This window comes from Podarcis cretensis (assembly GCF_951804945.1).
Source record: "Podarcis cretensis genome assembly, chromosome: 10".
Classification (NCBI taxonomy): Eukaryota; Metazoa; Chordata; class Lepidosauria; order Squamata; family Lacertidae; genus Podarcis; species Podarcis cretensis.
In genome coordinates, this window is record NC_137179.1 from 8,678,083 (window position 1) to 8,693,225 (window position 15,143).

The 15,143-nt window shown below is 47.5% G+C and overlaps 1 protein-coding gene across 2 annotated transcripts in view; it reads right to left on the reverse strand.

Moving 5' to 3' along the window:
* MKLN1 (muskelin 1) overlaps positions 1-15,143 on the reverse strand; it is a 95,891-nt gene that overhangs the window by 5,140 nt on the left and 75,608 nt on the right. For both annotated transcript variants that reach the window (XM_079992465.1, XM_079992466.1), the window contains 4 exons: positions 10,084-10,198; positions 8,356-8,495; positions 3,250-3,352; positions 178-232 (listed from right to left, as the gene is read on the reverse strand). In XM_079992465.1, coding sequence (XP_079848591.1) covers positions 178-232; positions 3,250-3,352; positions 8,356-8,495; positions 10,084-10,198 — 413 coding nt within the window. The remainder of the gene's footprint in view (positions 1-177; positions 233-3,249; positions 3,353-8,355; positions 8,496-10,083; positions 10,199-15,143) is intronic.

The following is a 15,143-nucleotide window of genomic DNA, read 5'->3' on the forward strand; positions in this document are numbered from 1 at the left end:
GGGTGACATGGCACAAGTTAATTTGCTTTGACCGGTCCCTCCGCGCTTGTGTGGCTAACACCACCGTCCCATGTCTGGAGTACCGACAGCCTGAAACTGATTCCCATGGCGTTTCTGGGGATTTAGGACAGAGGCTTTTGAAAAGCACCAATTCCTGCTGATCTGAAGCGTACTCACCCAGAGTGCTCAGGTCGGAGCTGGACTTGAAGAGGGCTGAAGCAAGTAACTGGAACTGGAGAGGAAAACAAACAAGATGTTATTTTATTTTATTTTTAAAGGTTCAACATGTTCCCATGAGGGGCATAAAGGCTTCTTGATCAACAACAATGAAATCACTTTGGTTGAAGGTTGGGGTGGTTCATTTTTTTTATTTTTTATTTTTGGTGGGGGGGAATGTTTCTTGACACATCTAATGCCGCCACACGGAGGATTAATGTTCTATTGCTAAGGAATTCTAATTTAAAACCAGGTCTTTCTGACCGCATCAATTTATTGTGCTGTCATCTTTGGCATTTCACAAACGCAGCCAAGCCATCAAGAAAAAACGCTGCTCATTGCAAGGAAGCCAGACTAAAATATGAAGCCCGATTCTCGTCGGAATGGAGATATATAGGCAGTGGCAGCATGAGGACTCTCTCAGCTATTACGACGGAAAGAAAGACCCGTGCTCTTGTCAGGCAAAAGCTAGGAGGACAGATTTATGCATCCTTAACGCAAGCCTTGAAATGGCTTGCTCTCTTGCTGAGTTTTATGTAGATGGCAGACTTCCCTGGGCTGTGGAGGAAGCCAGCTGAAATCAGCCTCTCCCAACCTGGTGCCCCCTCCCCAAAAAGGTGTTGAGTTAAATACAGTAATAATTTTATAATTTATACCCCACCCATGTGACTGGGTTGTCCCAGCCACTCTGGGCGACTCCCAACAAAATATGAAAGACACAATAAAAGATCAACCATTAAAAATTTCCTGATACAGGGCTACCTTCAGATGTCTTTTAAAAGTAATATAGTTGTTTAACATCTGATGGGAGGGCATTCCACAGGGCGGGTGCCACTACCGAGAAGGCCCTTTGCCTGGTTCCCTGTAACCTCACTTTTCGCACTAAGGGAACTGCCAGAAGGCCCTCGGAGCTGGACCTCAGTGTCCGGGCTGAACGATGGGAGTGGAGATGCTCCTTCAGGTATATTGGCCTGAGGCCATTTAGGGTTTCAAAGGTGAGCACCAACACTTTGAATTGTGCTTGTTAAAAGCTAGACCACATGGCAGAGGGATGCTACTTGATCAGCTGCCTTCAGATGTACATGGTACCAAGAGGGGCGTCGTTGACAGCCAACTTCTTGAAAATAAAATAAAAAATTAAACAATTCCTTCCATTAGCACCTTAGAGACCAACTAAGTTTGTTACTGGTATGAGTTTTCATGTGCATGCACACTTCTTCAGATTGTGTGTGTGTATGTACGCACATGCGCCACACACACACACACACACACATGGCAGAACAACTGCACAGTCCATATTAATAGCTTTGTGCGGAGCGCCTGAATGCCAAATGTTGTTGGCCCATATTCTGCTTGACGGCACCCAGGGGGCATTTTGTAGGGCACCAAAGCTAAACAGGACGCTGGATTAGGAGGACCTTTGCTTCAGTCCCCACTGAATGGCCACAGCAGTTTAAAGACATCCCCAAGTGAGATCCTAGTTGCTTCCAGAAAGCTTTGCCTCTTTAAAGGGGTTTAAATACCGCCAGCAACAGAGGATTCAAAACCATCAACCATCAGGGGCTACAGGGGCATCTGCAAGTTCTCTCCAGGAAGTAAGCTATAACTGTGGACTGCAGTTCTACTGGCGAGTATATCCCATGGAACTGAATGGGACCTATTTCTGAGTTGCATTTTAACACTCATTTTTTAAAAAAACAAATTTGCCTTCTCTTTCTGGGATCTTTCATTTACACCGTATTAGACTAATCAGATGCCTGGCCAAAAACTGTTCTGTCCAGAACACAGCGCTTGTTTCATTTGGCTGCGTGGCCTCAAGCCACTGAACTAGTTTCCATTTATTAACGTCAGGCGCTCTCTCTCTCTCTCTCTCTCTCTCTGATATGTAATTCTACCTTTTCTGCAGTTATCGTTTGCAATTTGCAAGACAGACCTCCCACGAGAAACATAAGCGAGTGTCAAGTGAGGCAAAAGCTTCTCTCTGGCCCGTGGTTAATACGCTCACTCAGAATTGCATTGTAAAGCTTTCCCTGAAACCTGTGGGCCTCCAGGCAGTGTTGTGCTGAAACTCCCAGCTAAATCGCACTTTGCGCATGCACAGAAGCGTCGAATCGCGACCCGTGCGTGCACAGACGCGCCACTGCAGGTTGCGGACGCTGCAGGTTGCGAACATGCATCCTGCACCGATCACGTTCACAACCCGAGCGTCCACTGTAGTGTGTTTTCAATGCATGCGACACATTGCAAATTAACAAAGAGGCCATTCCACTGTCAGGAGCTGAAGATGGAAAAAATAAAAAATGTAAGGGCAAGAGATCTAGGACAAGCTACTTCAAAAGGAAGCCTTGATATATCAATCCATCCAAATGCAGAGCATATTTAACTTTTCAGGAGATGGAACTGTGACACTCATCCACCACGCTAGCCAGGGCACCAAGGGGCTTTGGCCTTGAGCGGTTTTTGCATCTGCAGGCACAAATTCATGGAGGCAGCCAGGTCGCTCTGGGAATGCCACAATATGAACCTTCCTACATCAATGGGAAGACTTATGGTCTCTGTGTGTGGTTTGGGAGCTGCATGGTCAGGGGGAAAACAATGCTGTCCAGGGTTGTAAAGACTGCGGAGAGAATAATTGGGTGCACTCTTCCCACCTTGGATCAAATCTATGCTTCCAGGTGCCATAAGAAAGCTGAAGATAGTGCAGGATAGTGCACACCCCAGAAATGATCTCTTTCAGCTTCTGCCTTCTGGAAGAAGGTACAGGGTTATAAAAACTAGGACTAGCCGCCTGAGAAACAGTTTCTATCTGGTTTTAAATGCAGTGTAAGGAGTCTCTATGGGAGTATATTGTATTTTAAAAATGGGGTTTCAGAGTTTTTAGGGATGGGATGGCAGGGATAGCAGGCTCGTTGGTTTTGAGTGTCTTATGTAGATTCTCTTTCCTTTTCCAATTTCGTTGTTCTGTATGGGACAATGACAATAAAGATTATCATATCATATTGAATAAAGCTAGCCAATCTCCCTACCCCTTACCTCTTTTGTCTCCTCTGGGTCAGAGTGGTCTACGGTGACGAACAAGTCGTTCTGCAGGTATTTCAGGGCACTTAGAGGGTCTGTCTGGGCCTTCTCTTCAAACCTGGGGAGAGACATGCAAGGCAAAGGCTTTATAGTTTACAGATTCCTGGAGGCGGCTTAAGAGATCTTTCTTTCGAAAAGCTCGGCTGCTAAAAAGAAATAGCCTATCACCTACTTAAGTGATGCAAAGCTACCCCGGGGTCATTTCTGCAAGGCTGCCTGATGAAAGCCTGAGCTCAGGCTCAGGCCTCCGTGCGAAACAAGGGCTCAAGTTTAAAGGTGTTTGGGAGAAGGCTAGATCAGGGGGGATTTATTTGGATTTTGCCTTGATTGAAGCAATATGAAACAGTAGGGGCAATCCAGTTCAAAACAAGGTTCCCCCCCCACCCACTCCATAGTGCTTTCAAACTACTGAGGTGGCAAACAAAACTTTCATCATTGCACCCGGAAAGGGTTCTTCTTTTGAGGGGAAGGAAATATAGCCAGAGATGTCAGTGTCAGCCTCTAAAATGGAATTATTTTATGGGCCATCTGTCCTTGTGGAAATTTAGCTACAGGAATGGTAAACAAGGCCAAGCCTCAACCTTAAGTCAGCTCAACTGGTTAGATAATACCAGGGATGTAGGTTCGATCCCCATATGGGGCAGCTGCATATTTGTGCATTGGACTAGATGATCCTTAGAATCCGTTACAACTCTGCACAAGATACAATAGTAAAGGTAAAGGGGCCCCTGACCATTAGGTCCAGTCATGACTGACTCTGGGGTTGTGGCTCTCATCTCGCTTTATTGGCCAAGGGAGCCGGGGTACAGCTTCCGGGTCATGTGGCCAGCATGACTAAGCCGCTTCTGACGAACCAGAGCAGCGCACGGAAATGCCATTTACCTTCCCGCCAGAGTGGTACCTATTTATCTACTTGCACTTTGATGTGCTTTTGAACTGCTAGGTTGGCAGGAGCAGGGACCGAGCAACGGGAGCTCACCCCGTCGTGGGGATTCGAACCGCCAACCTTCTGATTGGCAAGTCCTAGGCTCTGCGGTTTAACCCACAGTGCCACCCGCATCCCTCACAAGATACAGTAGCCATCTTCAAATATCTTAAGGCAGGCATAGGCAAACTCTGCCCCCCAGATGTTTTTGGACTACAACACCCATGATCCCTAGATAACAGGACCAGTGGGTCAGGGATGATGGGAATTGTAGTCCCAAAACATCTAGAGGGGCAAGTTTACTTGCACCTGTCTTAAGGGCTGTCACATGGAAGATGGAGCAAGCTTGTTTTCTCCTGTTCTGGAAGGTTAGGATTCGAACCCATGGCTTCAAGTGACAAAAGAAAGGAGATTCCGACTAAACATGCGGCAAAACTTTCTGACAGTAAAAGCTGTTCAAGAGTGAAATAAGTCTCCCTCCGGGGGTTGTAGACTCTCCTTCCTTGGAGGTTTTTAAGCAGAGGTTGGATGGTCACCTGTTAGGGATGCTTTAGCTGAGATTCCTGCATTGCAGGGGGTTGAACTAGATGACCCAGGGGGTCCCTTGCAACTCTATGACGTCACAGGAAGCCACTCATTGAGAAATGCTGTCTTCAGAAAGGCACAGAAACCCCAAAATGCACAAGACAAGCTCTCCATGATTATTACTTGGTAAATAATAAATTATTGAGCAAAACTGTTTCAATTTATATCTCGCCGCCTTGCAAGGAACCCAGGAAGACAAGCACCCCCCACCCATTTTAATCTTGGCAACTCAGCATGCAAGGTTGGCCTTGGTCAGGGATGGGGAACCTGCAGTCCTCTGGATGTTACTGGACTCAACTCCAACATGGCTAAAGTTCAAGGATGATGGGAGACAGAGTCCAGAGACATCTGGGAGGGACACAGGCTGCTGATACTGCGATCAAGATACTGAACAAGTTTTAATCAGGATGCTTTGCAACAGCAATGCTTCCCTTAGAGGCAAGACAACAACAAGGCCACAACAGGGATTCCTGGGAAATGGTGTGGGGCAGCGAGAGGAAGAGAGAATATCAACCTCGATTCATTATTTTACTGGGTAGCTTCAGGTTTGCCTTGTTGTTGTACGAAGATTATGGTATTCGTTTGTGTAACCGAAGCCACAGCAAATAACGAACGCATAAAGCAGAATAAAATACATTATAGGGTTAGAATAACTACAAAAACCAGGCATTCTATCACATAAGTGAATTTAACGTCCTGAATCAGCCGTCAGTTAGTGGCCCTTATTCTGATTGCCCCGGCTATGAACCTAGCAACCTTTGCTGTTATCTGCTCTTTTTGATCTGATAGAAGAAAGGACATGGTGGCAGTGGTTGAGCGCCCTGGGATGGTTAGTACGAGTGGGGTGATGATCTCGTTCCTCAGGTCTTTGTAGAGCGTACAGGACAGGAGGACATGTGCCGCTGTTTCGGTGCTACAATCTCCACAGGGGCAAAAACGTTTCTCAGGCAGGATCTTTTGGAATCGACCCTCAAGTACCGCAGATGGCAAAACATCCAGTCTTGCAAGTGTAAAAGCACGTCTGTATTTTGGGATAATAAGTTTGTGCAGATATGGGGCCAGAGAATCAAAATGGAGAGGTGGAAACTGAACATACCCAAGGGCAAAATTTCCTTATAGTGGCCAGGTTGTTCTGGTCTCGGAGGCAGTATGCCTCAGAATAATACCAGAGAATGGGATTCCCAAGGAGGGAAGTGCATGTGCGTCTTATGGAGCAAATGCAGGCGGGAGGCTCTGCTCAGCGCTCCCTTTAAAGAGCCGCGCGGAGCGTGTGTGCGGCTCTTGGGGGCTTTTCCCTGAGCAGGGAGAAGGTGCAGCCCGTCAGTCCCTTCTCCCTCCTTGGGGAAAAGCCCCCAAGAGTCGCACACACATTTCATGCACTCTTTAAAGGGAGCACAGCTCTTGGGGGAGCCTTAGCCGTGCACAGCCTCTCCCAGGCAGGGTATGAAGGCTAAACAAGAAGCCAGGACAGCCAGCGGGATCACTGTGTTGTGATCCCGATTGTTGTCCTGGCTTCTGGGATTTTTTTTTTTCTTGTTTTCCTCTTCCAAAAACTAAGTGTGTCTTATGGTCTTACGGAGCGAAAAATACGGTATCTGGTTAGCCACTATGAGAAATGGATGCTGGACCAGAAAGGCATTCAGCTGCCATGCCTCCAGCTCTTCACTGTACATACGCATTGTAGCTGTGATCTTATCTGTTTTTAGCATTTTTATCCTGCCCTTCAACCAAAAAAAGCTCCCAGAGCGCTTTACAGATCATTTAAAGTCCAAGTCAGTCCCAACCCCTCAGGCTTATAATCTAAAAGGCACAGAGGGGAAAAGGGGGGAGTGGATGGGGGGGCAAGCAAAGACAGGCACCAGTTAGAAAGTTATTCTAAGGGCTGGCTGGGATGGAAACTGTCTCCCAATATGCCCCGTGGAGGACCTTAAGGTCCATAAATAGCAACACCCTAGAGTCCCCAGGCCCTAAGGAAGTCAGATTAGCCTCAACCAGAGCCAGGGCCTTTTCAACTCCGGCTCCGGCCTGGTGGAACGCTCTGTCTCATGAGACCAGGGCCCTGCAGGATCTGATTTCTTTCCGCAGGGCCTGTAAGACAGAGTTGTTCCGCCCGGCCTTTGGCTTCGAATCACCTTGATCCCCTTCCCCTCTTTCCTTTTTTCCTTTCTCCTTCTGTGACGGAACTCCTACTTGGGGACTTCCTTGGCTTTTTTTCTTGCCCACGTAGGACCAGTCTGGATAGTTGGCCTTGGTGAAGACTTGACGTTTTCATCCCCAAAAAGTTTTTGATTTGAGCTTCTACTGAAATGAGGCTGCATTTTAATGTTATATTTTAATCTTGTTTTTAAGTTGTATTTTAATCAATTGTTTTATACCTGGTGTTAACCACCCTGAGCCCCGTCTTGGCTGGGGAGGGCGGAGTATAAATAAAACTACTTCTTCTTCTTCTTCTTCTTCTTCTTCTTCTTCTTATTATTATTATTATTATTATTATTATTATTAATTAAGAGAGAAGCCTGCCAGCAGAGTCAAAGAAGTAGCCCTGTTTCCCATCGCCTAATCCTTGGGGGGGGGGGGGGTCACCATCCAGGTGTGTCAGTGTCACTCTTTTTGTGGCAGCAACATTCATTTCTCAATGTTCTGTGGCTGATTTTTCCCCCTTGGCAGTTGGACAACAGATGTATCTGAGCAGTCTGGTGAAATTTCAGTGCTCAGGGGTGTCTCATCAATTGCAGCCATGTCCCACTGTTGTCGTCCCTCATGTATGTCGGGAAAGCAGTGCATCCAGAGTAGTCTGCTTCTTGAGATTCATTTCCCAACGGCTACGCTCGCTTCCAGCTGCAGACGTAAACAACCCATACCTTGAAGCTCATGCACACCACAAATGCAAATATTTTACTCCCAGGGAGCACCTAGCTGCACTTGTTCTTGATGGCCAGGAGGAAAATGAACTGCATGGCTGTGCCGTGCATCCCTAGCCCACTGAAGCAACAATAAAAGAAAATGGCAGCGCTTGAGTTTTCCTTCTGGAAAGGACCACAATGGCTGGGCAGCAGGGCAGCAGTCATTCACCTATCATGGCTGGTAACCATTTACTTATAGGGGACAGCCTCTCATGGGGTCGTGGAGAAATGGTGCACCTCTGCTGCAAAGGAGAGCTAAGACACAGGGAGCGCTGAGTTCCACAGAGCCAGTTCTATACCTGCCAACCATGTGCCTTAAGGCCTCTAAATTGTGATTTCAAAAGCTGAGATTCCTGCACTGCAGGGAGTTGGACTAGGTGATGCTTAGAGACCGTTGCTTCCAACTCTACAATTCTATGATTTTATGATCATGGGAACCTTTAAAAAAAAAAGGTGTACGTGCTTTTTCAAAGAGGAAAAAAATACACACATTTTGATGACGATAGGAAGGAACCTTGAGCCCTATTAAAGCAACAAGGCTGAGCATTTTTTTAAAAAATAATCGCATAGGGTTTCTGGCATACTCCCACACACTCTTGCTTCTTAATGCCAAGGGACTCGCTTCTGCAGTCTCTTGCAAGCCTGTACCTGTGCTTCCTAATTAGGTATTTGCAGTGGCGTAGAAGGTATTCTTTCGAAGGCCGGCAAAGCTTCAGGGACCAGAAATCATCCAGCCGCATCTTTGGAGAACAGGATTTGCCTGGATTCCCTCCAAACAAATAATGGACCTTGAAAGACAAGAATTGACATGTTGAGTCATAAACGCCAGCGTGGTTCAATCAAGACGGCTGGGTGAGCCCGCCCAACCTTTGATGTGCCCCCCCCCAAAGGAACTCCACCTGAGCAGCTGCTTGGGGGACGAGGGGTGGGGTGATGCATGCCCAGGTTGTTGGGTTTATCCCGCATGCCTCTTGCGTTCCCCTCAAGGTACAGAGAAGTAAAGCCACAACTGCTCTGAATCACCTAGTTTGTGGTAAAGGACAATGCAGCGTCTAGAAAGGACGCGCAGACACAAACCCTCTGTTCAACTATTTCTGGCAAACCACCACTGGTCAAATGAGAAACTATACAGCAAGCTGGGCAGTAAGAAAGAGATAAACTGCAATGAGTTCAATGAAAAGAGAGATGACTGTAGACCCAATAAAGGTAAAGGTAAAGTCACCCCTGACCATTAGGTCCAGTCGTGGCTGACTCTGGGGTTGCGGCGCTCATCTCACTTTATTGGCTGAGGGAGCCGGCGTACAGCTTCTGGTGAACCAGAGCAACGCACGGAAACACCGTTTACCTTCCCGCCGGAGCGGTACCTATTTATCTACTTGCACTTTGAGGTGCTTTTGAACTGCTAGGTTGGCAGGAGCAGGGACCGAGCAACGGGAGCTCACCCCATCGCGGGGATTCGAACCGCCGAGCTTCTGATCGGCAAGTCCTAGGCTCTGTGGTTTAACCCACAGCGCCACCCCGCGTCCCTGTAGACCCAATACATACGCTGAAAATCATTATGCCAGCTGCTGGATTCTGGGGCCCCAGTCACGTGACGTACTCACCTGTCCTCTAGGGGGAACACATGTATCAAAAGGCTCACATAGGGCTTGAACTCAATCCTCAGCCCCCTGGTGGCCATTATATTTGGCCTGGCTTCCCAGAGACAAGCCAGGCATCGATAGGCAGGACTTACTTTATAAGAGGAGGGAGGGGGACACTTTTGGTCCATGGCACAGCTCATCCACACGTATGCACTGGCCTGATGCCCACCCCACCACCCCCGGAGCTCCAGGCCACCAGCAGCAAAGAGAAAGAAGGGCATGCTCCGATGCATCAAAATGGAGCCCAGTTCTGCTCCTCTTGGTGCCATAGTGCCACCTTATCCTGCACTCGATGCTTGCTTTGTAAATGTATGTTTATGTATGCAGAGAAAAGGGGCAAGGAAGGGTTACTTTAGGTGTGCTGTTTAATTTGGGTGTGTTTGCCTGCACCTGCAGCTAGTTAAACATGTGAGAATGAGTCAGCAATCATGTGAGAATGACTCGGCACAATCTACATTATAAAGGCTATTGCGTTTAAGGCAAGTTTGCTCTGGGCCAGAGCACAGTATGTATGCTGGAATGAGGCTCTAGGCTGTATCTACAACTGTATGCTTTATGTATGTTCCTGGAACTGAATTACTGCCAGTAAAACAACTGACTCTTCTTAGAAGTGCTGGGCGTTTCTCTGGTCTTTTGCACATTCCGTTGGCACTGGGATGGGCACTCCTGCAAATGCCCCTACATACTTAGCATGGTTGGTCCTGATTCCCACCCTGTGTCCAGACGGGCTTACCTTGTGCAATTCATCATACACAAGCTGGTGTGCAAAACGCGGGCAGGGCTCTTCCTCTTGAAGGCTTTTGCTTGGATTCTCTTTGGCGGCCTGGTCGTTCTTGTAGACACAAGACCTGCAATACAATATGAGATGAAGCGATTCAGAGTTGCCAGGCATCAACTCATGGCTAGCTGGCACCTGTTTAGCAGCGGCTTGCACCATCACCACCGCCATCAGGATTCAAACTACCTATTTGCCAAATAAAGACTACCTGGGTGCTGTCATCTACCCTTCTCTAATAAACTTGCGGCATTTATAAGCACTCGTTTTTTTAAAAAAGCTGCTCTGAAAAATGAAAGGAGCTATTGTGAACCGCAATGAACAAGAGCCAGAATACCGAAGAACGATGCCAGGATGGTTCTCAGGCAAGAGGAAGAAATGAAAACTAGGAATAGACAAAGCTCATGGATGAGGAGGAAGAGAAGTGGTGCCTATCCATGGTTATTAGGCATGATAACTAAATGGAACTTCAGAAGCAGAATTGCAGAATACAGTCGTACCTTGGTTTTCAAATAGCCTAGTTCTTGAATGATTTGGCTCCTGAACAATCAAAACCCGGAAATGAGTGTTCTGGTTTTCGAATGTTCTTTTGGAAGCTGAGCATCCAACAGGGCTTCCAATTGGTTGCAGGAACGCTTTGGTTTTCGAACGTTTTGGAAGTCAAACGGACTTCCGGAATGGATTCAGTTCGAATTCCAAGGTACAACTGTATCTCCGAAATATCATTTGTTAGTTGCAAGCAACAGGGAGGGCTGCAAACTTTGCACACTGCTCATGGGCCTCGTCTGGAGAATAATAGTTGGCCAGTGTTGGAAACGAAATGCTAGAGTAGGTGAGCATGGATCAGGGCTGGAGAACCTGTGGCTGACTAGATGCTGCTGGACTCCAACTCCCCGCAGTCCTGATTGCTGGCCATGCTGGCTAGGGATAATGGGAGCCCAGCAACAGCTGGAGATCCTCAGGTTGACCAGCCCTGGAAGAGAACGTTAAATGGCTAGGAAGTGTCATAAGATGCTAATCTATATAGCACAAGTCTACCGACTCCCTGCATGCCCATCTTCACTTTTCTCATCCCCCTTGTGTTGGGATACTGCCAGGGAGATAAAGCCCATCATGGCCCCCACGTCGCCTCCGGACGATCCATCGATCTCCCGTGGATACAGTATCAGCAATTAGCAACACGAGCTCCAGAAAATAGCTTGCCACATTCCAGAGCTGATGCACGCTCTATCAGCAGAATTCGCACAGCGAAAGTTGCACGCAGGAGAGCATTATTTAGAAGTTTATTCAGCGTTGGTCAGAACAAAGAAAAAACATGACTGCCTGCTTGCGTGTTCAGGCACAGAGAGAAACGAAAGCATAGACACAACAGAAACATCCTGTGAACAGGAAATACGCAGACTCTGTGACTCACAAAGCCTGCTCCCTTTTAAGGTGGAACGGAAATATCCTAACACCTTGTACTTTGAATGGCCTTTATCTGTCAAGATAACACCTTAAGCTTCCCCTTGCCGACTCCTCCTGTGCTTCCAGGTATCCCCACTCATCACTACTGGGAACAATTCCTTCCCTTCCCGCCCCCTCCCACATTGTAGGCTTGCCCATATGCTTCAACACATTTTAATGCCACTCGACGGTTTAACAAAAGGGCAGCTCTTTAACAGTGGTAAGAATGCCGCACGCAGCAGAACCATAAAATGCAAGCAGGGATAAAAACAGCAGCGCTGCAAAAAAACTCATCTCAGTAAATCTAGCTTAGACCTGCTGGAAAACCTGTGTGAGTCAACAGACACCTTGAACACATAAACTTCAGTCCCAAATGAGCCTTTCTGCATACAGAATTCCAAAAAAGGTTGTTTTCTGCTGCTCCAGAGAAGCGGACACGGAGCAATGGTTCCAAACTACAAGAAAGAAGATTCCACCTAAACATTAGGAAGAACTTCCTGACAGTAAGAGCTGTTCGACAGTGGAATTTGCTGCCAAGGAGTGTGGTGGAGTCTCCTTCTTTGGAGGTCTTTAAGCAGAGGCTTGACAACCATATGTCAGGAGTGCTCTGGTGGTGTTTCCTGCTTGGCAGGGGGTTGGACTCAATGGTCTCTTCCAACTCTATGATTCTATGATTCTACATGGAAGGGGTCACATCTGAAAAGCCATCCCCTCCTCTCCCAATCACCATCCATCTTATTCAGAGAAGGGTCTGTCTGCACTATGTTAACTATTCTTCCTAAGATCATCCTTTAAGATACCCAGTTCCCAGCCTATTCAGGGCTCTAAAAAGGAGAGAAGTTCTTGTTTTCCAAGTCGCCTTCAAAAGCAGCTCCACATTCAGTGCCTTACAGTGTTCTATACGGGATATTATCAGAGCATAGATGGCCTCTGCATCACTTCCAAGCAAGGCCTACCATGGTTTTAGCACCGACTATTAATCATGTAAGGAAACTGGTTTATTATTATTTAATCTTTGTTAACATGTATAATATATACATGGAGCAATTCCAAATACCCAACAGCACCTACGCTCCCCTTTCAGAGGCCGCTACTGAACCAGACACCACGGCGAAAATGTCCCCATTAAACATTTCCTACAAGAAAATTGGCCCTTAACTGCCCGGCATTCGTAACTCCTTTTGCCAGCGCCGTCCCCTTCGAGTTTTTCTCAGCAACCCATGAGCACCAGAACATTTTTCCCCTTCTCAAAAAGTGCCGAGATGCTCAGCATTCCTGATGCTATGCCAGAATCCACACAGATAATATGCAAAGTCCTGGTCTTGCAACAGAAACTATCTGGGAGGCACATTCCAAGTCACAAAAGCACAAGTCTGGATTAAGACATCCAGAACAAATGCCACCAGCGGGTTCTGTTCAGAAATGCCCCCAATACAGGCGTCCAAACAAAGGGAAAGAATTGAGGAGAACTTGGGTTTGCCTGCTCCTTGGTCACTGTGTGATGGGCCTCACGTCCACACAGGAACCTACATGCTCAGAGACTAAAGGCACTGGGGCCCCAAATTTCCAATCAGTTCCCAACAAAACCAGAGAGGGAAAATGCTGTGTGGCTTGGACCCACACACCTCTGGCGCTACACACACAGGCTGACCAGTGTGTGTGTGTGTGTGTGTGTGTGTGTGTGTGTGTGTGTGTGTTGGCAAGCTGTAACACTCCCATCCCTCCACCTGAGTAGGTCTAAGAAAGCAGCCCTTCTGGACAGGACCAAAGGCCCATCTAAGGCAGCATCCTATTCTCAGTGGCCAATGAAAGTCCCCAAGCAGAACCATAGAACTGTAGAGTTGGAAGGGACCATGTGGGTCATCTAGTACAACCCCCTGCAATACAGTAATTTTTCGCCCAAGCCAGGGCTCGAACCCATGACCCTGAGATTAAAAGTCTCATGCTTCACTGACTGAGCTACCGCAGCTGCTGCGTGTGATATTCTTTCTGACAGCAGCAGTAGAGTACTTAGCATTCATGTTACAAGTTAACGGCTGATGCTATGTGAATACAGTCATACCTTGGTTCTCAAACACCTTAGTATTCGTACATTTTGGCTCCCGGACGCCGAAAACCCGGAAGCATGTGTTCTGGTTTTCAAACGTTTTTCAGAAGCCGAACATCCAACATGGCTTCCGCTTGAGTGCAGGAAGCTCCTGCAGCCAATCAGAAGTTGTGCCTTGGTTTTTGAACAGTTTCAGGAGTCAAATGGACTCCTAGAATGGATTAAGTTCAAGAACCAAGGTTCCACTGTCCTAAAAGTAATTGTTCCCGGCCACATTTTGAAAAGCATTCACTCCTTTTTGATTGTCTCATCAGGGTAGCAGTCGGAAGGCTGAATTTTCATGACCATCAGCTCTTCCTCAATGCAATTTTTTCTAGAAGAAGAGTTTGTATTTGATATCCCGCTTTATCACCACCCTAAGGAGTCTCAAGGGGCACGCGGGTGGCGCTGTGGGTTAAACCACAGAGCCTCTTGGGCTTGCCTATCAGAAGGTTGGCGGTTCGAATCCCCGCCATGGGGTGAGCTCCCGTTGCTCGGTCCCAGCTCCTGCCAACCTAGCAGTTCGAAAGCACGTCAAAGTGCAAGTAGATAAATAGGTACCGCTATGGCGGGAAGGTAAACACCGTTTCCGTGCGCTGCTCTGGTTCGCCAGAAGTGGCTTAGTCATGCTGGCCACATGACCCGGAAGCTGTACGCCGGCTCCCTCGGCCAGTAAAGCGAGATGAGCACTGCAACCCCAGAGTCGGCCACGACTGGACCTAATGGTCAGGGGTCCCTTTACCTTTACCTTTTTAAGGAGTCTCAAAGCGACTAACAACCTCCTTTCCCTTCCTCCCTCACAACAAACACTCTGTGAGGTGAGTGAGGCTGAGAGACTTCAGAGAAGTGTGACTGGCCCAAGGTCACCCAGCAGCTGCATGTGGAGGAGCAGGACCACACTGGCTCTCATTCCTCTGAAACCTCTACTTCGTATGAACAGAATTGCTTGAAGAACACTAGGAAGTGCAAATAAACCTGTTCCTGGTGCATGTTTACAAATATATGCAAAACCAAACTTTTTACTGGGTCTCTTGTCTGCAAGACTGAGAGCAGCTTATGGGGTAGATATGGGACACTGCTTCCCTGCAAGGATCTGCTGTTTCTTTCCAGGGAAGTAACTAATGGCAGTGATGTTTGAGGAGTGTGGACAAAATGCCACTTTCTCAGGACTGGGTTTAAAAAACCCGGGATCGCTTCCACTTACATGTGGCTACAGGAATACACACACTTTGCGAATTAACATGAAGAGGCAAATACAATTTCACTCCAGTGTGGTGTAGTGGTTAAGAGCGATAGACTCGTAATCTGGTGAACCGGGTTCGCTTCCCCGCTCCTCCACCTGCAGCTGCTGGGTGACCTTGGGCCAGTCACACTTCTCTGAAGTCTCTCAGCCCCACTCACCTCACAGAGTGTTTGTTGTGGGGGAGGAAGGGAAAGGAGAATGTTAGCCGCTTTGAGACTCCTTAGGGTAGGGATAAAGCGGGAT